The following is a 27523-nucleotide window of genomic DNA, read 5'->3' as shown; positions in this document are numbered from 1 at the left end:
CTTCAGTTTGATGGAGCATTTCCTTCCCTCTAACTCTTGTGCATACAACTCCTTGTATATTCTCTCTCTCATGAAAAAGAAACACTGTAGTGATTAAGAAGAGTGTGAAAAAAATAAATAAAAATAAAAAGAAGAGTGTGAAATTCCATAAATTTTACAGCTCAAGAGAACAGTTGTGATAAACACACTGAAACAACAAAATCAGTGAAGAGAGTCTGGGCGGTGACAAGCAGCGGTGTGACATCTGGCGGAAGCCAAAGTCACAGCAAGGGGGAGAGAGGTGGGCGTGAGGAAGCATCCTGCCGAGCGTGGACACAGAAAAGGAGAGGAATTGACAGTGTTCCTTTGGAGCCAGGCCAGCCTTTGCCACCTCTAATTGAACAGGACGACGTCGCTATGAGTCAGGTGCCTCAGAGAACGATGCGGTTTCTTTTGCAATGTGCTGCACACCTTGGAACATTAAGCGTGTGAAGCATGATCCCATTCCTTGTGGGTCGGGAATTTGGTAGGAGAGGCAGAACCACCAACGGGACAAAGGATTTAGCTAATGATGACAGTGTTTCAATAAACAGACTTCTAAACAGAGACTGGGCTTTGAAGGAAACAGTGCCTGCTCTTTCATTTAGTCCAGCCGATTGCCAAAGCTGCCTAAAATTCCATCTTTGGCACCGAGAATATTTCACAAAAATGCAGTTTACAGAGTTAAAAGGGATCTAAGGGCTCATCTAGTTTATCCAATGTCCCTCTCACAAATGTGGGGACTCGGGTTCAAAGAGGGGACAGTGACTTACCCTAAACCACAGGGCTAATTAGAGTCAGGACCAGAATTCAGGCTTTCTGATCCCAAGACTTGTGTGCTTTTCTAGGAAACGATGCTGCCTCCACAAAATGGAAATTAGTGTGAAAATATGATTCAATATGTAAATGTCAGTTTCACACTCAAATAGTTCAGAATGTACTATTTTGCATACCAGCATCTATTGTCCTCTATTTCATGTATTACATCTTATATGACCAATAATATTTTAAGTTTTAAAAGGGCAGGTTTAACGTCAGACCATTATGACTCCTCTAAAGGGTCTACAACTATGCAAGATATGTAGTAGGTACTAAATAAATAGATGCCAACACCTTAACTGCTTTGCCAATGCCCAGTTTTTCAACTTTGTTAATAAATAAAATGGATCCACTGTTATTTTCTTACACTGGTGCTCTGAACTCTGAATCAGGAGCTTGTTTCCAATAACCAACAGAATTTATTAGCTATCTCCTTTGGCTGGGTTTGGTGGTATAACTTTAAAATTTCAATGTCAATTTTGCCATTTTAATTAAAGAAAGACTTTGTACCTATACTGGAATTTCAATGTTCACTATTTAACACTTTTAAAAAATCTAAAAGATTTCAGCAGCTTCCAACTGTCCTTGTGACCAAGTACTTTTCCCAGCTCTAAGAGATTATGGTTCTATGGATGGGGATAGGGCTGGGCAGGGGAAGAACTACTTATCCCTAATGCCTAAGCAATACAGAATCATTTGCACCTTGATTTTAATCCTCTCTGACAAAGTCCTTTTTAAGGAAACCCATCAATCTCTTTTTCTAATAACAGTGGTGACTATGCCTTAAGCAAAAACATAGAGTTTACAAAAGGCCTCAACCAAATCCTGCAAGAGTTCTCCGAGACTGCACAGGATAATTATGAAATGAGTAAATGCCCCAACCAACTTCACTTTTGCATGTGGAATGTGAATACATTATAAATTCAATAAATGTTATTGAGCGTTTACTATGTGAGAAGCATTGTGCCAGGTGACAAAGATGGAAACCTGGATCTGGAAGGAGCTGAGAAGGTAGACTGGAGTAGGAAAGATTTCAGATGGAGGAAACAGCATATGTGAAGGTAAAGAAACATGGAGGAACATGGAATATTTGGGTATTGGTGAATATGGGACATGTATACTTAGTGAATTAGGTGATTTCAGTAAGAAGCAGAGAGGAAGTGGGGTAACAGGAATTGAAACGATACTGTCACTGGCTTCCTAGACTAAAGAACGTGAACTTCAGGGGAGTTCCCTGCTGGCCTAGTGATTAGGATTCTGGGCTTTCACTACTGTGGCCCAGGTCCAATCCCTGGTTGGGGAACTGAGATCCTGCAAGCCATGCGGCTCAGCCAAAAAAAAAAAAAAAAAAGAATATGAACATCAGTATGTAAACCATGGAGAAACCAGTGAAAACTGCTCCCATTCCCATGACAATACAAGCCTTTTTCATGTGTTAGAAAATTGCAGAAGCAGTAGGGATGGAGGGGGAGATATGGAATATAAGATATATCAATATTTAGAAAGTAGGATAGGAGTTAATGAATAGTAGAACAGAAGATGAGGGAAAAAGAGGAGTTAAGAGAATGTGCAATAAACGGAAAGGTGGAGGAGCAATGTAAAAAACTCAACTGAGACCGAAAGAGGCTTAAGTTGAGCTGTTCAGAAGTAGCTGGAAAGAAAAAATAATGTATAGCTGAAATCATGAGACTGAATGAAGAGTCAGCCAGTTGGTAGGTTTTATTTATACAAACACACCTTCCTAAGTTCACATGTGGAAGACAATAAAGGAAACAATTACAACAGGACACTATGGCAGAGGTATTCGTAGGTTGCCGTGAGAGCACAAAGAAGCCCTCATGAGTGACGAACATATGTGGAGAAATACAGTTTCCCTGGAAAATGATAAATTGAGTTTTAACCAGCAATTAAGAGTTAGCCTTTTGGGCTTCCCTGGTGGTGCAGTGCTTGAGAGTCCGCCTGCCGATGCAGGGGACACGGGTTCATGCCCCGGTCCGGGAAGATCCCACATGCCGCTGAGAGGCTGGGCCCGTGAGCCATGGCCGCTGAGCCTGCGCGTCCGGAGCCTGTGCTCCGCAACGGGAGAGGCCACAACAGCGAGAGGCCCGCGTACCGCAAAAAAAAAAAAAAGCAGTTAGCCTTTGGAGATGTGGAAGTACATTCAGGGGAGAATGACCAGCAAAGTGCTGGAGTAGGCAAAGGCAGAGATACAAGAGAGAACACACAGCAGGTTAGGGGAGGTACAAGTAATTCAGTATGAAACAGAGAATGCCAGTGAGAAAGGGGTGACAGGTAGGTCTGGAGACAAAGCAGAGGAATAAGTGAAAGAAGAGAGATGAAGCAGAGAGGCTAATTTCGAAGACTGTGTACACCTAAGTTGAAGAGAGCAGTTCTGGGAGCTGAGAAAAAACTGGCCTATTGCTCCTTCATGATCACAAGCTGGGACCAGTCCTGTTACCTACTGTTACCACTCAGAGGAAAAAAAGGAGGTACAATGTTGGAAGTTGAAAGTAGTTTCCTCTTAATCTTGTGATGGAAAAAATAGTATGAGTTTAAACTGATCAGAATCAGAATACTAGACTGAGCTTCACCACAGAGAAGTTAAATTAAACTGACTGACTTTCCTCGTTCTTTCCTGCTTCAGATACACTCATCTTCTGTTGCACTAAAACACAAACCAGCCCATGTTTATAAATTCTCACACTAAATTAAAAAATAAGGAAGCAAGTGTGCCTCAAATGAAGCAAACCTTTTATTTCCAGAAGCCCAAGACAAAATAAAAGAAACTTACTCTGAAAATGAGACTGTCTAACCAAGGTTTCCCATTTCTTTTGCCTGCCTTAGTTCATTCTCTGAAAGTGTATTTGGCATACTCGTTTGATGCTGGCAGATGCAAAAGCATAATATAAAAATTGTGTTCATTCTCCTTTAACAATGATTAGCTCATGTTCAAATATTTTTGCTTAACATACTGGCAAAAATTCTTATAATGGATGATTTCTTGAACTTAAGCTCAGGAACGTCACTGCATTTACAACCAACATTTTATTTTATTTTTATTTTTGGCCGCCCCGCGCAATTCCCTGACCAGGGACTGAACCTGTGCCCCTGGCAGTGAAAGCGCAGAGTCCTAACCACTGGACCACCAGGGAATTCCCACAACCAACATTTTCAACTTTAAAAGCAAAACACCTTTTAAATTATTATTTGAAAAACCTATGTTTTTAAAATGCCGTTAAGTCAAAAGTTAGGCATGTGTTTTTGTGAAAAAAAATAATAAAGGCTCAAGGTCAAAAGTGGCTTTATCACTTTACGGTTGTGCTACAAAAGACAGTCCACTTGGTCTTGAAGTCTCAAGTGCCCCATCTGAACGTGGAGGACAGTATTGCTTGCCTGATAGCTGTGAGGAATGAAAAGTACTCATCTGTGTTAAAGTTCCTAGAAGAAGGCCTAGGAAGTAGTAGGTGCCCAATAAATGTCAAATGAATCTGAATTTTAGAAGCAAAAAATTAAACATTGTGTATATTTCAATTTTTAGCAAAATTATATTTTAAAGTTACCCCACAATAATTATGAAATTTCTGTAAATTTTACTTTCTAAAACCATCACTAACCGCAAGTTTGAATGGTTCTTCTATGAAAGTTGTAATCTTCTCGTAATTAAAAGTTTAGAAATTTAATGAGTTGAAATGCAACAAGGCACAGATGCCTTATTATACCAACTAGTTAACACAGTATTTGTTTTCTACATTAACTTTACTTGCTAATCAAAAATACTGCTTTCTCCCAAACATCAAAATAAAATCGCTGATTGTGCAATGGTAAAACCAACAATACCATGTCCGCAACAAGGCCACCTGAATTTTTTTTCATGAGCTGGCAGTGTCCAGGGAAAATATAAGACTCCATATACCTTTAAGTCAGTTCTCAAAAAATTCAAGTGCAGAAGCCATGCTCTGTACACCCCAAGGCATATGTATATTAAGTTGTACATGCTAAGCATGCCCATGAATATCTTTGTTTTGGGGGGGGGTTTGTGTTTTTTGCGGGGGGGAGTTTGGCTATGACACTCGGCTTACGGGATCTCAGTTCCCCAACCAGGGACTGAACCTGGGCCACAGCAGTGAAAGCCCGGAATCCTAACCACTAGGCCACCAGGGAACTCACACCCATGAATATCTTTGCATGTTGAACATCTGAGCTGATTCATCTCCCTGAGTTAAGAAGTAAGTCTGCTGCTAAAGACTATTTAGGACTATATATAATTGTATATGTTTTCAGATGTCCATAGCAACTAGGAAATCCTGGGGAAAAGACTATTTAGAAGCCCTTCTAGGGACTTCCCTGGTGGTCCAGTGGTTAGGACTCTGTGCTCCCAATGCAGGGGGCACAGGTTCAATCCCTGGTCGGGGAACTAAGATCCCGCATGCCGCACAGTGCAGCCTAAAAAAAAAAAGCCCTTCTATTAGAACACAGTGCTCCCCATTAGCAGCCTAGGTCCAACACAAGTTACTCCTACCTCTTCAATGGACATGAAAGCTCCACATTGGTCTCCCTGCTTTCTTCTACTTTCCCTAAATGCTCTACCAAAGAGTAGCCAATGATCTAACCAAATCTCATCTGATCATGTTAACCCCCTCTTAGCCAACAAGCTTCCAGAGAGGCCCATTGCTTTTAGCACAATGCTTTTTCATCAAAGTCCTCGTAACATGGACTACCTCTCTAGTTTCAATCTCTTACCATTCCCCTAAAACCCTGAGCCATATTTAACAAACTACTTTAGATTATGGATTTTGTATATGTGTTTATAGTAAAAACTATATAAGGCTATTTATTTCTATTTGTTTTCCCATCAATAGAGCCCTACTTTGTATTATGTACTCCACTAGTTAAAACAGATAAAAAATTAGGAATAGGAGGTTCAGAGAACTATTTGTGCCTGCCCCAAACATCATTAGAAAAATCACTGTGCCTAACCTAACCTGCTCTCTCACACTCCTTCAGGTCTGTGCCTCCAGTTTTCCTTTCTGTTTCATCTTTGCTTTAATGACAGCTGGTCCTTCAAAGCTCAAGTTAGGCTCTATTCGCAGAGCAACTACCTGTAAGGCTACTGCAGTACTTGTCACTCTGCAGCACAGTTGACTATTTACTTCTCTATTGCCCCATCTGAAGGCACACACTGCGCTTTGCACCTCTGTTTCCTCAGCCCCAAGGACAATGCAGGCTGTAGATTTGTTGAATGGATGGCTATCAGCACCTATGGAACTTCTCAGCTGTACAAAACTGTACAAATTAGGAGGCATCAGAAAGGGAAATGTGGAATTCTGGCAGGGCATTTCAGTTTATAAGGATTCAGAGATTATTTCCTCTCCTTTCCCTTTTTCTTTCCAATCTAGTTCATGCTATCTGCTCTATTGTCTACACTCAAAAGTAATGGTAAATCTGAACTCTTTTTCATTTTTAGCTCTTAAAAAATGTGTTACGCTTTCCTACCCCTTTACTCTTCCGTTTTATTCTCTTAAACTTTTTTGGTGGAACAACATGCTCACATAAAAGTATATAAAATATACATGTACAGCTTAATGAATAAAGTGAACATACATTTAACTACAACCAAGGTCAAGAAATAGAACAGTCAACTATTTCTCCCTCCAAAGGCTTTCCATTCCCCTTCATTTTAGATAACTGTGGGAGAGAATAAAGAACACCTCACAGTTTTTTGGATCAGCCCCTGAATTCATATCTCTGCATGATCCTGGGCTACGGCAGGTAAAGAGAAGCACTAAGATGCCAGGGTACATGTGTATTTCTATCTGTGAGTATGTGTGAGGGCATGCCCCCACAGGCCAAGGCACTGGTTTAAAGCAATCTTAAAAGGTAGGGTAAATCTATATTTCTAATGGTAAACACTCTGCTGCTTAGTAAAACAGTACTCTGCTGCTTACAGCTTAAACCAAACCTTAACAGGAAACCACATAATTTTCAAGACACAAGTTGCAAAACAACACAAATTTAAGACCAATTACCTATATTTGCTTCACCCCATTGTGGATAGGAAAGATGCTTTAAGTGAAAAGTTGGCATTATGGAGTCACACAGTCCCAGCCACCCAATAGGCTCATTCCATTCAACCAGAAGAGGGGTTCTCTATGCTCACAGCAGGCATACAACAGGGTAGCACATATATGCTCTCTGAGTGAGAAAGCAACACCTTCTCACATACAACCCCCTGGAGAGAGATGGGGAAGGGGAGGGGGGAGGGCTTTACACCTGCAAACTCCTAACTCTATCAGCGCCAGGACTGGGAAAAACAGCACATATTTTAAAAAAAGAAAAAAGGTTTCCTGATAAAGCCAGTAACTTTTTTTTTTTTTTTTTTGGCTCACGGGCCCAGCTGCTCTGCAGCATGCGGGATCCTCCCGGACTGGGGCACGAACCCGCGTCCCCTGCATCGGCAGGCGGACTCCCAACCACTGTGCCACCAGGGAAGCCCCAAAGCCAGTAACTTTTAAAGAAGGATGTTCTTAAGCCATTTTTTTCTAGGAGACTAGTAAGTGTAATGACTCAACATCCAAGTCTTTGTCTCCTTAATGGACTGAGTCAAGCCCTAATGACTGTATAAGCAAACTGCTTAAAAGGGCAGGTGTCAGAATTCTTATTCTTCTTGGCAGAAAAACACTATAAGCACAAAGTGTTGTCATACTAATTAAGGCATCTCAACTTCAAGGCACATCTGTCCCTGGGCCTTTGGATAATCAAAATGACCACTAAAAATAGAACAGTGGTATCTCCAATGGGGCAGATATGAGCCACTCCCAATCCTAAGAGATTCCAGCGAGATGTGACCTGGGATGCACATGTCTTACAATACCATTGAATGTCCATCTATATGTAGCCATATGTTTTAAGTTTTTACTCTATGTTCTATTAAGGTTAGTAGACAAAAGTAATTAACAGACATTTAACTCTTGGCCCATAGTGAAAATCCAGCTAGCTGACTAGCTAACTGAGGTCTGGCAGGGAAGAAAACTGCTCTCCAGGTCTAAAAAAAACACTGCTTGCGTTGAAACTCCCTGAGTTTCATGATGAACATCTTGGTATTTTTTTTCAATTTCCTCATCACCAAAAGTAAGCCAGCTCTGTCTGTCAAGATGCCCAGGCTGCATGGCAGCAGTGTCAAAGGCTGCCATTTGCTTCAAGGCACTGCCATATGCAGGAGCACAACATTTTGTCTCTGGAAAATAAACACATCTGCCTTTGCCAGTGTCCTCCCACTGTGCCACCCATCTGGAGCAGGTGAGCTGGAAGGCAAGCCTGGGCATGGGTGAGACGGGGGTGAGCAGGGGAGATGAGGCCTCAAGGGAGATGGCACATGGAGGAAGAAGGCAGTGCTGTGTCATGTCACATCCTGCTAACCACGTTTGCCAAAGCTTGTGAAATTACCCTTGTTAGTGATATTTTAATCACATGTAACAAATGGTTGGTTGTTTTTAGGGGACAAAACCTGCAAAGTCAAGGTTCCACCTGGGCCATCTGTTCACAAGGGCACATGACCTCACTGATACCAATAAACAGATATCTTTGGGCCAGCCACCAAAGGCACGAGGACAATATTGTCCCTTGAATAGAAGGCTCAAAGCAACAGGGTTCTTCTAGGACAGGACCACACAATACCTGCGTACTATTAACCAGACCAAACACACTCAAATTCAGGCCAGAGTGCTGAGACGAGTCACGTCTGGAAATGACTGATACCTGAAATTCTCTCCTTTATATTCTTTCCCTTTCACTGAAAAAAATAAATTCAAGTCAGGTTATGGTCCTGACATCAGATCTTTTTTTTTTTTAAATTGAAGTATAGTTTTGATTTACAAGATTGTATTCATTTCAGGTATACAGCAAAGTGATTCAGCTATATATATATTTTTTTCAGATTGTTTTTCATCATAGGTTATTACAAGATCTTGAATATAGTTCCCTGTGTTATATAGTAAATCCTTGTTCCTTACCTGTTCTATGTAGAGTAGTTTATGTCTGTTAATCCCATACTTCTAATTTAACCCCCACTTGTCCCCTTCTCCTTTGGTAACCATAGTTTGTTTTCTAAGTCTGTGAGTCTGTTTCTATTTTGTATATAGGTTCATTTGTATTATTTTTTTAGATTCCACATATAAATGATATCATAAAATATTTGTCTTTCTCCACCTGACTTATTTCACTTAATATGATATTCTCTAGGTCCATCATTGTTGCTGTGAATGGCATTATTTCATTGTTTTTTTACGGTTGAGTAATATTCCACTGTGTATATATACCACATCTTCTTAAACCAGTTGTCTGTTGATGGGCACTTGGGCTGTTTCCATGTTTTGGCTGTTGTAAATAGTGCTGCTATGAACATCGAGGTACATGTATCTTTTCGAATTAGAGCTTTTGTCTTTTCTGGAAATATGCCCAGGAGTGGGATTGCTGGATCATATGGCAACTCTATTTTTAATTTTTTAAGGAACCTCCATAGTGTTTTCCATAGTGTCTGCACCAATTTACATTCCCACCAACAGTGTACAAGGGTTCCCTTTCCTCCACACGCTCTCCAGCATTTATTATTTGTAGACTTTTTGATGATAGCCATTCTGACTGGTGTGAGGTAATACCTCATTATAGTTTTGATTTGCATTTCTCTAATAATTAACAATGTTGAGGGCTGCCCTGGTGGCACAGTAGTTGAGAATCTGCCTGCCAATGCAGAGGACACAGGTTCAAGCCCTGGTCTGGGAAGATCCCACATGCCGAGGAGCAAGTAAGCCCGTGCACCACAACTACTGAGCCTGTGCTCTAGAGCCCGCGAACCACAACTACTGAGCCTGTGTGCTGCAACTACTGAAGCACGTGTGCCCAGAGCCTGTGCTCCACAACAAGAGAAGCCACCACAATGAGAAGCCCATGCACCACAACCAAGAGTAGCCCCCGCTCGCCTCAATTAGAGAAGCCCGTCCGCAGCAACAAAGACCCAACACAGCCAAAATTAAATAAATACAATAAAGAAATTTATAACAAACAAACAAACGAAAAAACAATGTTGAGCATCTTTTCATGTGCCTGTTGGTCATCTGTATGTCTTCTCTGGAGAAATGTCTATTTAAGCCTTCTGGCCACTTTTTAATTGGGTTGTTTGTTTTTGTGATATTGAGTTTTATGAGCTGTTAGTATATTTTGGCTATTAACCCCTTGTCAGTAGCATCATTTGTAAATATTTTCTCCCATTCCGTACTTTGTCTTTTTGTTTTGTTGATGGTTTCCTTCACTGTGCAAAAGCTTTTAAGTTTGATTAGGTCCCATTTCTTTATTTTTGCTTTTATTTCTTTTGCCTTGGGAGACTGACCTAAGAAAATATTGCCACAATTTATGTCCAAGAATGTTTTGCTTATGTTCTCTTACAGGAGTTTTATGGTGGCATGTCCTGTATTTAGGTCTTTAAACCATTTTGAGTTTATTTTTGTACGTGGTGAGAGGGAGTGTTCTAATTTCACTGATGTACATGTAACTGTCCAGCTTTCCCAATACCACTTGCTAAAGATTGTCTTTTCTCCATTGTATATTCTTGCCTCCTTTGTCATTGATTAATTGACCATAGGTATGTGGGTTTATTTCTGGCTCTCTATTCTGTTCCATTGATCTATATGTCTGTTTTTGTGCCAATACCACGTTGTTTTGATTACTGTAGCTTTGTAGTATTTGACATCAGATCTTTAAATCATGCTATTTGGGAGCTGGAAGAAACCATAAAAATTACCCATATGCTTTTTCTCCCAAGGTTTTTCATCTAGCTCATGGGAGAGCTAGTGCTATACCTCCTGCAGCAGGGATCTTTCAATTATACTAGTTTTCAAACTTCAGTAGGAAAGGGACAGAGAAGTCACTTTTTCAAATAAAATCTTACATGGAATTCCTATATATAAAATAGATAAAAGTTGGGAATGCTCTGGTGGTCCAGTGGTTAGGACTCGGTGTTTTCACTGCCAGAGCCCGGGTTCAATACATGGCCAGGGAACTAAGATCCCACAAGTCATGCGGCATGGCCAAACAAGAAAAAAACAAAGCAAAAAAATTAAAATAGATAAAAATTGAGCTGATTTATATGAAACAGAGCTAAAGTTTCATTACACTGGTCTGCCTTGGTGAGTTTCCTGAGGCAGCTTCATGTAATAAAGTTTGAAAACCACCATACCAGGCTGGATGATATTTTTCCAACATTATTTCTATTGTTTGCTTGCTAAACATTTACAGGTATAGCCCCATAAGAAGATAAATTACCAAAGGCTCATCAAGCACTTCAGAAAAGGTTCTCTGAAAACACTTTGGCCAGTGAATAGCAGTATAGTAAAGCCCTGAAGATTACACACCATGGAGGCCAGGATTCTACTCTAAGTCTTGTCACAAACTCTGCGTTCCCCAAGTATATCAAATCCGGCTGGTTCATCTCTCAGTTCCCACATACGTAAAACGGAGATCTCCATGGATAATAACAGATAATTTTAGGGCATTCATATGGACTACACCAAATGTGCCACATAATTCACTTCAAGCAAGAAATAGCTCCATAATTCATCACTCTCCCTTCTGTAGTCCATTAATCAAACCATAAGAAGTTAAACAAGCATCATGCAAACTATGCCTGTAAGTCATTACAAATTTTTCAAAATAATCCTGTTAAAAATCTAGCAGTTCCTTAATGATGGAGTCATTTATTAAATACTTATTATTTTTCAGGGAGTTACCATTCACTCATTCAAAATATATTTTATTAAATTTATTAAACCAATGGCATATATAATTTGCCACAACTGATCACTCCTTCCTTCTTAACAGATGAAGAAAGTGAGGCTCAGGAAACATAAGTAACTTATTCAAGATTACACAAGCTAGTACATACCAGAGAAGAGACCAGAACTTTGGTATATCTGACTCCAAAATCCATGCTCAAAGAAGCCTCATAAGCATTTAAGATTGCGGGAAAGGGCTTCCCTGGTGGCGCAGTGGTTGAGAGTCCACCTGCCGATGCAGGGGACACAGGTTCGTGCCCCGGTCCGGGAAGATCCCACATGCTGTGGAGCAGCTAGGCCCGTGAGCCATGGCCGCTGAGCCTGCGCGTCCGGAGCCTGTGCTCCGCGACGGGAAAGGCCACAACAGTGAGAGGCCCACATACCGCAAAAAAAAAAAAAAAAAGATTGGGGGGAAAAAAATATTTGAGATTGGGGAGTCAAACCTATAGCAAAATCCTAATAAGCCCTTTCTCGTTCGTTGGGGTCTAACCAGGAGCAGACCAACTTAATTGTACACATGCGTCTAAATAAAAACTAAAACGAAGGCTCTTGATTTTTTCCTCCAATCTGTGTGTCTTTTTCATCTTCTCCTGCTGATTTCATATCTTTAATTCTTACATGAAGAAGTAACACCTATTCATTAAGAATACTTTAATAAAATTCCCTTCCAGTGTATAAATGCACAATAACATTTTCAATGGTATATGTGGACCTAACTGGATGACATTTATTCAGCAAACATTTATTGAACACCTACCATGGGCACATATTTATACCTTAACTGTATAATCCTATGTGGAAATCTTGACTTTTTAGTAGAACTGAACATTTCATGCCTCCCCAAATGAACAAGCACACTTGTACGTTAGTCCAGTAACTAATAAAGGAGACAGTATGAAAGAGTATGGTATTTGAAGTTAAGAGTCTTACTTCAGCCTTTTATAGATGATATATGTGCCTCTGGTATACTTGGACACATAAGAGAAATATTCCTCTCGTATACTTGGACACATAAGAGAAATATTTAACCCTTCTATTAACCAGTCTTAGCATCTCTGTAAGCAAAATGGGACTAACTCATCTTATGGTATCATAAGAAGCATTAAATAAGGTCCCACATATGGTTATCTAGGATAGCACTGTCCAAGAAAACTTTCTATGATGATGAAAATGCTCTATACCTGTAATGTCCATTATGGTAGCCATTAGCCACATGTGGCTATTGAGCACTTGAAATGTGGCTAATGTGACTGAGGAACCAAAGTTTTTTAAAGAAACAAAAATTTATTTCTCTTTCAAAGTCCAGGAGACTCTCACCTAGGAACTGAATTTTAAATTAAATTGAAATAAAATTTTTTATTGAAACATAGTTGATTTACAATATTATATTAGTTTCAAGTATCTAACACAGGGATTCAATATTTTTATATATTATACTCCATTTAAAGTTATTACAAAATAATGGCTATACTTCCCTGTGCTGTACAATATATCCTTGTCGCTCATTTATTTTATAAATAGTAGTCTGTCTCTTAATCCCATACTTCTATCTTGCCTCTCCTCTCTTCCCTCTCCCCACTGGTAAGCACTAGTTTGTTCTCTGTATCTGTGAATCTGTTTCTGTTTTGTTATATACATTTGTTTTATTTTTTAGATTCCACATATAAATGATAAGAGTACTTGTCTTTCTCTGACTTATTTCACTAAGCTTAGTACCCTCTGGGTCCATCCACATTGTTGCAAATGGCAGAATTTCATTCTTTTTTATGGCTGAGTAATATTCCATTATATATATATATATACACACACACACACACACACACACATATGCCATATCTTTTTTATCCATTCATCTATAGATAATTTTAATTATTTTAAATTTAATTAGCCACATATGACTAGTGGCTACCATACTGGACTGCGTCAATCTAGAAAAATGCCTAGCACATAATAGATGGTCAATGTTGGTTTATTTCTATTTTCCTTATCAATATCAGTATCCCACTCTTTACCAGCAAATCAGTTCAACTAAAATAGCACAACAATCTCCGATAGGAAAATAACTTATAGCTATTAAATTGCTTCTTTGACCAAACAGTAAGAGCAGCATAAAAACAAAAGTGAATTTATTAATTAGGTCTATGTGCCATACACTGTGCTAACAACTTCGCATGATTACCTCATTTAATCTTTATAAACTCTATGAAGTAGGTGCCATTATCTTATAAGTAGGGAAATTTGTCTTAGAATTTGTCCAAAGACACATAGCTAGCAAGTCAGTGGGCAGATTTAAACCCAGGCAATGTAATTCCAGACACTGTGTTTAACCAACAAGCTAAACCACCTACATCTTAAAGAACCAATTTACAAACAATTGGCAAACAGCACAGTACACAGCAAACCGGAAATCAAACAATTTGAGCTACAGACACAAAGTTACACATGCTAACTGGCTGACTTAAAGTAAGTCTCATGTGCCAACTGGTGTGACTATACAAATGTACCAAATCTAGTGACTTTTTAGTTATTAGGAAGACTGAAAAACTACCATCACCTCTCTCCCCATAATAAAATGACTGAAATATGAATTAGTATTTTAGAACTAACAATCTATTTTGACTGGAGGGTGGGGGAGCAGGGATTGGATCTAGAAGCACAAGGCAGAGGTAATCAATATTTACAAGAGCCCCATGTCACTGTCTACAAGGGATATTTATTTGTTAAGACATCAAACATTTCTGCTAGGAGATTAACCGGATTCACTACATTTGCATGAAGCACATTGCCACTCTTATCTCAATTCTAAAAGAAGCTTAACTCACTTATGTCTGTAGCATTTAAGACAAGTGTTTATTGTGCCCAAAGCTGGAATTCTTATTCCAATTCTGCCTGACAAGTCAGAGGAATATTTTACACAACAAGCCACAGCACACTCTTTACTGAATACCACAGGAAATTCTAAGTGGCAGGAAAGGTCATATGTGATTCATTTTCCTCTCTGGTGGAGAAATGAACAAAAAAGGCCACTGACCTTTCACCCAGATCAAAACAATGCATGTAAATTTGTCTCCTCTCCCCTACCCATCATGTTTCTAGCTTCTCTTCAAACTTCATAATCCTTCATATTGCACAAACCCCTTGGTCAAAGACAGAAAAAGAGATCCTATTTATTGAAGATAACTAATGAGAACCTACTGTATAGTTCAGGGAACTTGACTCAATGCTCTGTGGTGACCTAAATGGGAAGGAAATCCAAAAAAGAGAGGATATATGTATATGTATAGCTGATTCACTTTGCTGTACATTAGAAACTACAACAACATTGTAAAGCAACTATACTCCAATAAAAATTAATTAATTTAAAAAAGAGATTCTATTTATTGAGTTCTCAGTTCAGCATTATTAGGCACTAGAAAATAAACTGCTTTAAAGATCTGTAAAAAATAACTAAAATAAACCAAAAGCCTGTACTTGTTTTGATTTCTGTCATAACTCAGCTTAATCAAGTCCAGATGGAAAAAAAAAACAACAAACTATGTTCTATAAACATTACTGAAAAACCAAGGAGCTGTCAAGGCAGAGCAGGCAAGTAATTATGGCACCGTTAGTGTAGCTTTTGCCTGACCTGCTGTGTGACCTGCAGCTAATCCCTTTGCCACTTTATGCTTTTCATTCCGTATCACTGATAGAGAATTAACTGCTATATATCTCAGCGGACTAGTGAGTAGATTAAATTATTAAGCAAAATGCTTTGGGCAAAAGTCACATGAATGTTAAATATTATGATTTACAAGCATTCATTTTCCTAGCACTCCTGCCGGGTTAGGAAGTTATCTCGATTTCATAGATGAGTAAACAGGCACAGGGGGTAAGGTCACATGGTAAAGCTCCGTTTACAAAGTCCCTGTGGGAAGAGAATACACACCTTTAGCAATCATACGAACATTCTTAGCACATCCTATACAATCTTTAATACAGTCAAGGCTTTTTTTCCCCTTTCTTTCTTTCTTTTTTCATTCAATCCTTAACTTAATGTTGCATCTTTTAACATGCTGTCAATGCAACAGTGACAGCTCTAAGGTAACAACAAGGCCAGAATAAGTGAGAAAGAATAATTCTGTGTGCATAGGCAAGAAAGAGTCATTGAAAGACACAGTTAATCTCAAAATGAAATTTGCATTATTATTTTTAAGGTTTTATCTCTACTACTGAGTAATTCAACCATGGAAATAAGAAACATGGTTTGCTATGAAAACACTGAAAAAAATTAAAAGGCCATCACAGGGCCTTCCTGTTGGTGTACCCCATCCAAATTCTCTGCAATGTATATTCACCCTCTGGGCTTTAATTAGCAACTATGCAGAAAGAAAAAACAAATCCAACAAGACTGAAAAATAACAAGTAGCAATGGTAAGGGCTCACGAAGGCCAAATAGGGCAAAAATACTACTCGTGTGTAACAGGAACAGAAAAGAAGCACAGATTTCTCTGCTTCTAAGGCTGCTTGCTATATTGCTTACCCGACTCCGAAGATAGTCAGCCAGGTTTCGGCGAGTGAAATTAGCTGCTGCTGTGGGAGACAATTCATAACCTGGTATGAAAGATAAATAATCATATTTAAAGTGAAGCAGAAGGAATATCAGTACCCAAATCCTTCCACTACTCCTGTTCTTACAGCCTACCACCCTCTGGACATTCAGAGTATACACCGAATAAAGAGTGCAATCATACTTCTTGTCAACGGCTGTGAAATAGCTAGTTAGTACTGGCAGTAATTACTGTTCATAAAACAGAACCAAGGTAATTATTCTACAGTGAGATCAAATTCATAGCCTTGCTCAAGCTATTCCTTCATCAACAGACTGTGGTTTCCTCTGTAGAAGGAAAGAGGTACAAATACACAGGTGTTGGAAAAAAAGAAAGAGGTCTTGAGATGACAATTTTTAAAATTTATATAAAAAGGGATATCGGGAAAAGAGAGGCTGGAAATTAGGATAGCCTCAGAGACATACTTTATAAGGTTTTCTTTTCTTTAAAAAAAAAGACATTTTATTAAGAAGTGTAATATTTTCAAAAGTACAAGCCACAGGGAAAAAATGTTTCTATCACTATCTACAATATTTTAAAAATAGAGGATCTCGGGCTTCCCTGGTGGCACAGTGGTTGAGGGTCCGCCTGCCGATGCAGGGGACACGGGTTCATGCCCCAGTCCGGGAAGATCCCACATGCCGCAGAGCGGCTAGGCCCGTGAGCCATGGCCAGTGAGCCTGCGCGTCCGGAGCCTGTGCTCCGCCATGGGAGAGGCCACAACAGTGAGAGGCCCGCGTACCGCAAAAAAAAAAAAAAAAAAAATAGAGGATCTCCAGCATAAAACCTCTAAATAAAGTTGTAATGCCAGCAAAAGTACAGCCCAGAGGAATGGCGTCAGGTGTGCATTAACAATGCACTCACTTTGGGAATTAATTCCCCAGTAAAATGGGGCTAGTGCCAAAAGACACAAGAATGACCCACAATTCAGTAGACCCACACAGAATATGCCAGTTTGGAAAGAGAGCATGTGGTTATTTCCTACAACATTCCAAACACCAGTGTCACAGCAGGTAAGATGTAGATTAAAATTCTAACAAATATTTATACAACAGCTACTATGTTTCAGGGTCTATGCTAGGTGCTTTCACATACATTACTGAATTTCATCCTTATAAAAAGTCTACTAGTACATGTTAAACTATGATGGAAGCAATTCTGAATAAGCAGGAATGCTTTTCAATTCTCTACCTAACCCTCTATAAACAGTACTAAGGATTTGACAATTATCTTAAAGACAGAAAAGTCTGATGCCTGATCATCTGCATATAGATTTTTCTTTCTTTCCCTTATTTTGGCTTAGTTCTTAAATTTTAATATGCATAAGAGTTACTGTGTAAGGATACATGCACAAAACTATACTTGACAGGTAACAAGGGTTTTTTTTTTTGGCTGCACCACACAGCATATGGGATCTTAGTTCCCCGACCAGGGATCGAACCCACGCTCCCTGCATTGGAAGCGTGGAGTCTTAACCACTGGACCACCAGGGAAGTCCCCCGCTTAAGGGGTTTAGTCATATACAATTTTTAGTATATGACTTACCTTAATTTTAGTCACATACAATTTTTGTTTTATGCACTGACTTTAGACCCTGACAGCTACGTAACAGAACCTCTCTTGTTTATTCCTCCTCCCTCTCCTGGGACAGGACAGTGAAGTATTGCTCTACTGACTGTACTTCAGAAACACTGGCATCCTTCGCAGGCCATGCAAGCAATAAGTAGAGTCGTTAAAAAATAATTATTAAACTATTCTAAACTTGCTTAAACCTAAACACCATGTACTTTAGGTTCCTGAATGGCAGGAACTGAACCATATTCATCTTTGAATTCTCTGTGGTACTAGGTAGAGTGCTTAACATAGATGAGGCCCTCAAAAATATTTACAGAATTTAATGCATGATGCTAAGTCTGCTGCCTAAAAAACTATACAAATAGATCATATCTAGTCATTTTACACATACAATTATATTCAAATTAAGCTCCTTCACAGTGCCACATTATAGCAGTGCTGTGTATAACAGTATTATTGCACTGTGAAGTAAGTAACTGGAAGGAAGGTTCTTTCTGCTGGAGCATCACTATACACTTCCCTGGATCAGAGGGCTAGTGGCTAGTATTATTTCACAGGGAGGCTTTCCCAGTGGATAAGAGTTCATTAGCCGCAGAGAGAGCTCACAAAATATCTCACAAAAATCCTAATTACCTCCCCAGACAAGAACCTACCAGAGAGGCAAGGCAGAACCTTTTTATGACACAGTAAATCTCCTACAATTACACAGAGTTTAAATTTTGTTTAAAAACAAATATGCATTTTCATACATATTATTCATTAATATTATTATAATACCATTTTATTTGTTTGTTTGTTTGGTTTTTGGCCATACCACACGGCTTGCACGATCTTAATTCCTCGACCAGGGATTGAACCCGTGCCCCCTGCAATGGAAGCATGGAGCCCTAACCACTGGACCGTCAGGGAATTCCCAATAATACCATTTTAGAGATAAGGAAAATAAAGGTTCAGAGAGGATAAGTGATTTGTCACATTAAAAAAAATAGTAAAACCAAGTTTAACTTAGGTCTTCTAGGTCTGAGATTTCAGATATACTTTAGCTCAAATCACATTCTCTAACACTTAAAAAGTCTGATATTAACATGCTCATTTTTCAAGATGGTATTAGTTTTATCCCCCAAGTATTAGTGTTGTAATGGTTCTCTTTTCTGCTCTGGGATTTTTGTAGAAAATCTTTAGGATCAGGAGGATCTAGCTAAGGCTTCAAAAATAAGAAGACTCAAATAAAAATAAGACCACATTGGTTTGCTCATGTATAGAACTGCCAGTAGAGAATATTCTCTTTCAATACAAATTTAAAGACAAACCCACCAAAGCCATTTTCTAAGTATTACCCACCATTTCGCATCTTATAGAGCTGCACGTTTTTCTGAATATATTCTGCAAACTGTACAGTGTCTCCAGCCTCTCCAACACATAGGAGTAAGATTTTTTCACTCATCTTAAACATCTTGTCATGATCTGCTCAAAGAAAAAACACACACTGTTAGAAACTGCCTGATCAGAAATTTATTCTTATTACATAGGCAACCATAAACAGGTTTAACAATTACTATACTGAATAATTTTATGAATCACTGTTTTTAGAAGACTTTAATGGGCAACTGTATCAATTACTCTCACTCTGCATGTTAAATTCATCTGCATATTTTATTAATATCAATTTCAGCTGGAGAATATATGTAAAAGCTGGTAACTGAAAATATACATAAAAACATCAAGGCACTTGAAATACAATGAACAACAATTAAAGAAACTGAAGGAATCAAGCCAATAATGGCCATTATCTTTAGGCTCATGATTACAAAGCCCTGAAATGTCTCCACAAATACAAATGTTAACTATAACATATACACATACAAAAACATATATGAAAACTACCGGTGCTACAATTAAGGAACCATGTCAAGAAAGAACAAAAAATCAACTGAGAATATAAATCACCATAGAAAGTAAACCAACTCCATTTCCAAAGCAAAGAGAAAGTTAAAATGAATGCGAAAGCAAAAATTCTAACAAATATTGTAATACTAAGCTATTTAAAAATACCTCAAAAATCCCAATGCTCTAATCTTATCTAACTGAACCAGACTCATTCAGATTAAACAGATAAATAAATATTCAGATAGCAATTAATGCCCAAGGAAGAAAACTCCATATTCAGTCTGTGGCTTCAGAAAAAGGCTAAATCTCCCTATCTTACTCTCACTTTCACTTTTCGTTTTTCAAATAGTGCTGAATAATCTTCCCTGGGAGACATGCTTCCTGTTTGAAAGCTTCTGAAATGTCAAAATCTCTTAATAGGATTTTAAAAACAGAATGCTACAGTTAAGTACTTTACAAGTGTTTGAGAGTTGTAGATACCAGTAATTTGGTTTCCTAGACTTTGGGGGGGGGGTGACCACATAAAATGTGCCTGTAGATAGTATCAAATTGCCTTGAAACTCCTAAATAAACACACTTTTATTTGTTATAGGCTACAGGAGACTTAAAGACTATTAATTTGCAAAACTGTTTATGAAGGAGAAAAATTCACTTATAAATATATTATCTATGCAAAGAAAAAGAACCAAAAGAGAATTAGATGCCACTGGCATCTGAGTTCTTGCCAGTGGCAAAAGTACAGGCAATTTTTATTTCCTTCATTATGCTTATGAGTATTTCCTAAAATGTCTATACTTAATATGCATCATCTTTGTAAGAATATTACTTAATAAGTTTATTATCATAATGAGAAAAAAAGCTGTTCTTATTTCAGGGGGGCGGGGGGAGCTTGTTTACAAAGAATTTATGTTACAATTAGAAGAAATACTAAATTTTGAGACAGTAAACTGTTCAATTTTGAAATGAACTTAATTCAAGGCCAAAAGTGTTTTTTAAACATCTATTGTGTGGCCAGTGATTGGTGAAGGGGGATATAAAAAAAAAAAAAGTGATAGATGCTAATTACTCCTTGAGTTATGCAGGAAATAGCCTATGTAGCTCTAGGAAATTTCTGATCCTTGACAAAGAACTTAAAAGATCCACATACATGATACAAACGGACAACAAAATAAGCAACATGAGTGTACAATACTCTAGACTGGAACCCAATAGACCTTGGTTATAATCTGGGTTCAGCACTCTGAACTCGGGCAAATTATTTGCCCTTTCTAAGCCAGTTTCCAAGTGTGTAATATGGTAATACTATCACTTACACCTGCCTAACTCATAGGTGGGGAAAACTGTACATGTACAATATTATCATACTCAGTGTGAGACAATGTAGTTCAGATTATACATGTTACAGGAATTCAGAAAAAAGAGCAATCTGTGTGGGCTGAGGTACTGTAATTTAAAAGCAATTCTATACAAGCCAGAAGAGAAATGAAATGTGGCATATAACCAAACTGAAGAATTGTGCCATTTTAATAAGCAAGCAATCTCTGGGAAATATCTCCTCTATAGTATCAAAATATCTTACAAAGTGACAAACCAAAAAACTGATTGGAAGTATCACTCTCATTTTATACCTGGAGAAAAATGAATCTCAAAAGGTTATTCATTTTCAGCATTCTTGCCTACTCTACACAGTTCCTTCATGAAAAGAAAGGTAGGAAAAAGTCCTCATGCTACTCCAAAGCTTCTACCATAAACTTTTTTTTTTTTTTTTCCCCGGTAACCGGGCCTCTCACTGTTGTGGCCTCTCCCGTTGAGGAGCACAGGCTCCGGACACGCAGGCTCAGCGGCCATGGCTCACGGGTCTAGCTAGCCACTCCGCGGCATGTGGGATCTTCCCGGACCGGGTCACGAACCCATGTCCCCTGCATCGGCAGGCGGACTCTCTACCACTGCGCCATCAGGGAAGCCCCATAAACATTTTTATATCGTAAAACACTATAGGGAAAATCAGAGCTGAGTACAGTTATTTCCAACCATTTTCAAGAACTAGCTCAAATTCATCTTTCTTCTATAGACCACAGTGATTTCTTTTCTCTGAATACCATAAGGATTTACTTTTGAAACCACTGATTTAAAAATTAACCTAATACTTACTAGTGATACTTCTTTCATCATATAAAATCATCTTGTAGTATTTATTTCCTGTTTTTTTAATGTCTTAGATACCTTTATGGATTATACCCAATACACTGCATACCCTATAACACCTAGAAGTACTGTGTATGTAGGTAGGCTTAAAACACATTTTATTTTTCAAAATGATTTCATACTCATTAATGTGATGAAACAACACCTATAAACGTACTGACTTTGTTATAGCTCTATCTAGACACTACTTCACGCTAAACTCACTTGCATGTCAAAGGTCTTAATATTCAAAATAATGGACAGATTTACCCTCAAAAAAACAAATTGACTCTTTTGGAAAACATGGTTTACAAATAAAACTTCTACAAACTAATCATGGAATTTCATAATTTGACTTGAGGAACAATCCATACCATAAGTGTTTTAAAATTTAATAATTTTTCTTTCTTTAAGCCCAAAATGAACTGTTATCTGCTCTCAAAGCTTTCCCTAGTCTCTACAACTAGAATCTCTTCTTCCTCTGGAGTACCTAAAAACAACTCTGCTTCCTCTGCACTACCTGAGAAGCTTGATTGTACTTTTCATATGCAGCATCATTTTCTAGCTTGTGTCATAATTATCTGTACTAATATCTGAATCCCTTATTAAACTGTAACTTCTAAGATAAGGACAACATCTTATTCTTCTTTGCATCCCTTTAGCACCTAGCACTGTAATGGACACATAGGTGCCCAAAACCTATTTATCAAATGAACATTAAATCATCTGAGCCAAAGTATAATACTCTTTTAACAGCAGTATGCCTATGATCAATCACGAAAACCCACTCTTCAATTCCACAGATCAGCAACCAAAATCTTTTTTAAATTATTTATTGAGTACTGACTGTAGGGAGACAGTATAGTATAGCAGTTATGGCAAAAGATATGGAGTCAAACTGCATAGGTTTGAACCTGGGTTCTGCCACTTGTGGCCTTAGGCAAGTTTCTTAACCTCTATGCCTCAGAACTGTCATCTGTAAAGTGGCAATGTAATAGCACCCATTTCAAAAGGGTAAATGAATTAATGTAAATTGCTTAAAATAATACATACATAAGTGCTTAGTATGTTTACTACTAAGTATTTGTCATGGTGTTAAACATTTGCACAAAACTTTTTCACTCAATCCTCCCAACAAGCTTTTGAGGTTGGTATTACTAATCCGATTTAGCAGATGAGGAAATCTGAGCACTGAGAAAAAACTTGTACAAAGTCATAAAGCAAGTAAGTGACAGGGCTCCAGTTTCCTAACTCCCCTAGCTACATAAATGTAAGGAAAACTAGGCAGCCAGTGCCCTGGAAAAGAAGGATCAGAGCTAAGACTCGGGAAGATACAGGCCGCGGAAGGCAAATGCCAGGTTTCTAGCCCCACAGTCTCTCACTCTCCCCAAGATCCCACCTTATGCTGCCAGCAAACTGACGTCATCAGCCCGACAACAGGAAATTTATCAGAGATTAGGGGATCTAGGAATCCTGGAGCCAGGCTGGCGCTTAGACACTTAAAAACTTAATTCCCTTAAGCAACTCTCGCCCAGCAAGCATTCAGCAAAAGCCAGAGAAGAGTACTGACCCAGGGGCCCTGGGAGGAGCGAAAGTCAAGGCCCTAAATTTGTCTTCCTGTTTCCTAATTCTAAAACTAAGCAAGTGCAGACCAGGGCAGTCGGGGTTCCACCTCCCAGACCTCCCTGGTACTCACCCAACCGCCCCCCCACGAACTCCTCCCGGCTGCCCCTATACCCAGGCCCGGGCCTCCCATGTTTCCTCTCACCGTCCTTCATCTGGACAATATTGCTAGCGGCCACCCGGTCGGAGGCGACAAGGACATAGTCAGGGCCCTGGATGCCGATGAGGTACTCCATGGTGGCAGGAGGCCGGGGACTGCAGGTTCGATGGAGCCCGGGACTGGCGGGCTTCTCGACCTCACCGGTGAGACAGCACAACCGAGCAAAGATCCGCGCGACACAGACCTCGCTAGCGTCCCAGCCAGCGGCGCTCTTGGATGACGTACAACTGTCGCGAGAGTTTGGAAAGTGGGCGTGTGTGAAAAATCTTTCCTCGCCTCTTGGCCCTGTCCAGGTCTCTTGCAATCCCGGCAGTACAGACCACTTCACTTATGTAATGCCTAGTTTCTTTATTTATAACTGAGAGTTTAAAACTCGCTTGAGGAGGGAGTCATGCACTATATATAAAGTGCCGAGCACACGTGTGTGCCAAAAGGCATGCGTCTCTGGATGGCCGTTTCCCTTCGGTACTCGGTAAAATATCGCCAGAAACCCCTTACCTGCAAGCTAGTAGGAAAAATACAAACGTGAAAGGACCCCTTTTTACATGTTTCATAAAAGTAAAATATGAATGCGTTAAAGATCTAAGCATGAAGACTAAAATCGTAAAAGATCTTTTTATGATGTTCCAACCTCAAATTGTATGTAGTTGCTACCTCTGGTAACGGTGATTTGAAGGGAGCACTTTCACTTTTTATTTTGTACACATCCGTATTATTTGAATGTTTCACAGTGCTCACGTATTACTCATATTTTAATAGGAAAAAGCACAGCCATCCCTTTATATGTTGCAGCCATTCCGGGGAAAGCTGATATATTCCATGATTAGTTTCTGCCATTTGAATGGTTTCACAATTGAGCCTTCATACTAGCCATACTAGCTGCCTCAGAAATGGAAAACCGGTTGCAATTGTATCTCCAGACACAACCGTGCAATTCACTTGCTTCTGCAGAAATGTGTAGTCCTTACTCCCTTCTGAATGTTTCTTCCAGCTCTCTGCCCATGAAGGAACACAGAGCCTGAGGAGTTTGGGGCAGCCCATCTATCACGGGATGATGCCAGAGGCAAGTGAGGTCATTAAGTCAAGCATTCCACTACGAACACAGATGCATCCATCATCCTAGAAAGATCCTTTTTTAAACACCACTGGGAAAGAAGTCTCTCAAGCCTCTCTCCCTTTCTCTTTCTCTTTCTCTGTCATTTTGCTTGCGTTTTACAATTGCAAAAATTACATAGTTATACTATACACACACACACAAAAATAATACAAAAGCAAAGAGTGAAATATTTCTCCTCCCACTCGAGGTAACTACTCAGCAAATGTCTGTATCCTTCCAGACTTTTTTCCTTTGTATATACCAATATTCATTCATTCATTCATAAAGCCTGCAGAATTCTGAATTGGAAAATCTAATTTTTAAAAAGGACCCAAGTTGGGCTTCCCTGGTGGCGCAGTGGTTGGGAGTCCGCCTGCCGATGCAGGGGACACGGGTTCGTGCCCCGGTCCGGGAAGATCCCACATGCCGTGGAGTGCCTAGGCCTGTGAGCCATGGCCGCTGAGCCTGCGTGTCCGGAGCCTGTGCTCCGCAACGGGAGAGGCCACAACAGTGAGAGGCCCACATACCGCAAAAAAAAAAAAAAAAAAAAAAAAAAGGACCCAAGTATCTTTTAAACCGGCTCTTTCCTCCTCCTCCCCAGGATTCTTGAAATCCCCTCTAGCTAAGTCAAACTAAAGATTCTCTAACTTCTCATTAATATAAAAGAAAGTAGATTTTCAAGACATAACTTGTTCTATTTTACTAAGAATTAGGGAGAATCCCTCCTTCAATTAAAGTCTTAGAATAACCAAATCTTAGATTAGAAAAAGTGTCTGTGGAGGTTCCAGAAACAGCATGATGTAGTCAGTTTTTCTGTAAAGGGCCAGATAGTAAATATTTTGGGCTTTGTAGGCCATAAGGTATCTGCCACAACTACTCAATGATGCCATTGTAGTGCAAAAGCAGCCATAGCCAATATATAAATCAGTGAACATGCAATGTTCCAATAAAACTTTATTTACAAAAACAGGTGAGGGGGAGAGGTGGGTTTGGCTCATGCAACATAGTTTTCAGACCCCTGAAGTAGTGGGAGACCTGTAAATCAACAAATAACTCTGGTCCCAGCTCCACCTCTTCCAACCTTGGTGCAAAATTCATTGAGCCTCGGTTTCCTTATTTGTAAAAGGGACATTTAGGAGAGAGATTTGCTTTGTATTTCTCCTGAGATGGGAAGGAGTTGCAGGTTTGGTTGGCTCCATGAGTATAAGAAATCATATCCTGCTCCTACATGAACCCTGGGAAGTTTAGCAGGACCATAAGGAAGAATGACCACATTGTACCTAGGGAATGTGGCCATACTACGGGAGGCTACCAGCCTTGCCAAGACTCCCAAGCTTGACATGGAAGCATCAGCACACCCCATACTCAAAAGACTCTGTGAGCTTAGATAGTAAGGTTGGGACAAAGATAGACTGGAGATCAGTGGCCCACCCCTAAATATTCAGAGATGTTAATGTATCAGATACTGTTGATGCCCTGCCCATAACCTTTTTACCTATTTATGGTAGCTGCCATCCCCTAGCTGCTGTAAATCTTCATTAATAAAAACTCACAGCTTTGCCTTTCTTCAGAGAATTTCCCTTAACCACATGAGAAGCATCTTCGCCTGCGAGGCTATGCACCTATTCCCACTCCCCAGCCATTGACTGACTGACACAGGGATAAAAGGTCAATTCCCTTAACTTAAAGTGGGATATAATTTGTCCTCCAGAGTTTCCCTGTGGATCAGTCTAAAGCTAAGCTCCAGCCAAGATCACACTCTTGCTTAGCTTTATTCCCTGCCCTATCTTGCTTCTGTTACTCCCCTTCTCCTACTACAGAAGCTAAAAGGAATTCTTTAGCAGATATTAATGTTAACAAGCTGCTGTGTCTAAAGTCCTTAGGCAAGAATCTCTTATAGAACAGAAAAACAAAATTATGGAGAAGTTCACATATCACATCATAGGTACACAAAATCTGGCCCCCAACTTCATATTTTACATCAATTAACATCACAGAGAAATGGAACAATTTACATCTAAGCTAAAAGAAGACACAGCCTGGCTATCTAAGGTAGACTCAAGGAGTTGTTTGAACATGTTTTCTTGGTAAAGCCTGAGAAATCTTGGATCACATTTCTCCAGTGACTTCAAAATTCCTTTTATGAGTTTTGGCTGAGTGAAAATCAAAAGGGAAAACAGAATTTAAAAGTTCCCACATTATTATGAAAAGACTGATTGTTTTCTGAGGTGATGGTAATCAAGCAAGAATCTGTTTCAAACCTGTCTAATCAATAAATGAGAGTTCTATACCCTTGGTAACAAATCACCAGAATGGTTTTTTTAATCAATCAATATTGATATATCAATTACCTAATGCACATGTTTTTGCAAGCCACTCAGTGACAACTCCTTATCTCTAAAAGTCAGCCAATCAAGATTTGACTGATTCCAATGAACATACTTCTGAATGCCAACTAATGAACAGACTCACCCAAGTAACCACACTTATTAGGATTATGTCAACCCCCTCATGCCTCTGAAAATCCACCCATCTCTGAATTCCATGCTTTCCCAAAACTCTAAGATCAGCAGTCTGCTCTTCTTGGAGAAACTAAGCCTGATCAGCATGTACTTAAGTAAGCAATACATTAAGCTTTGTATTTTTTGTTTTAGATATTGATTGGTGGTCTCATCTATCGACATGTGGAGGGTCTCTAGCTTTGAGTGGGTCCAGAACAAGAAAGTGCTCTTCAGCAGTGTCAAGCTACAAT

The 27523-nt window shown here is 39.2% G+C and overlaps 1 protein-coding gene across 1 annotated transcript in view; it reads right to left on the bottom strand.

The window, feature by feature from the left end:
- PSMB2 (proteasome 20S subunit beta 2) overlaps window positions 1-23881 on the bottom strand; it is a 36716-nt gene extending 12835 nt beyond the window's left edge. Inside the window, exons 1-3 of the mRNA XM_030869503.3 lie at window positions 23661-23881; window positions 19163-19285; window positions 16180-16250 (exon numbers count right to left, since the gene is read on the bottom strand). Coding sequence (XP_030725363.1) covers window positions 16180-16250; window positions 19163-19285; window positions 23661-23751 — 285 coding nt within the window. The 5' untranslated portion in view covers window positions 23752-23881. The remainder of the gene's footprint in view (window positions 1-16179; window positions 16251-19162; window positions 19286-23660) is intronic.
- Window positions 23882-27523: the final 3642 nt, after the last annotated feature.

This window comes from Globicephala melas, chromosome 1 (assembly GCF_963455315.2).
Source record: "Globicephala melas chromosome 1, mGloMel1.2, whole genome shotgun sequence".
NCBI lineage: Eukaryota > Metazoa > Chordata > Mammalia > Artiodactyla > Delphinidae > Globicephala > Globicephala melas.
This window is presented reverse-complemented; position numbering and strand designations above follow the sequence as displayed.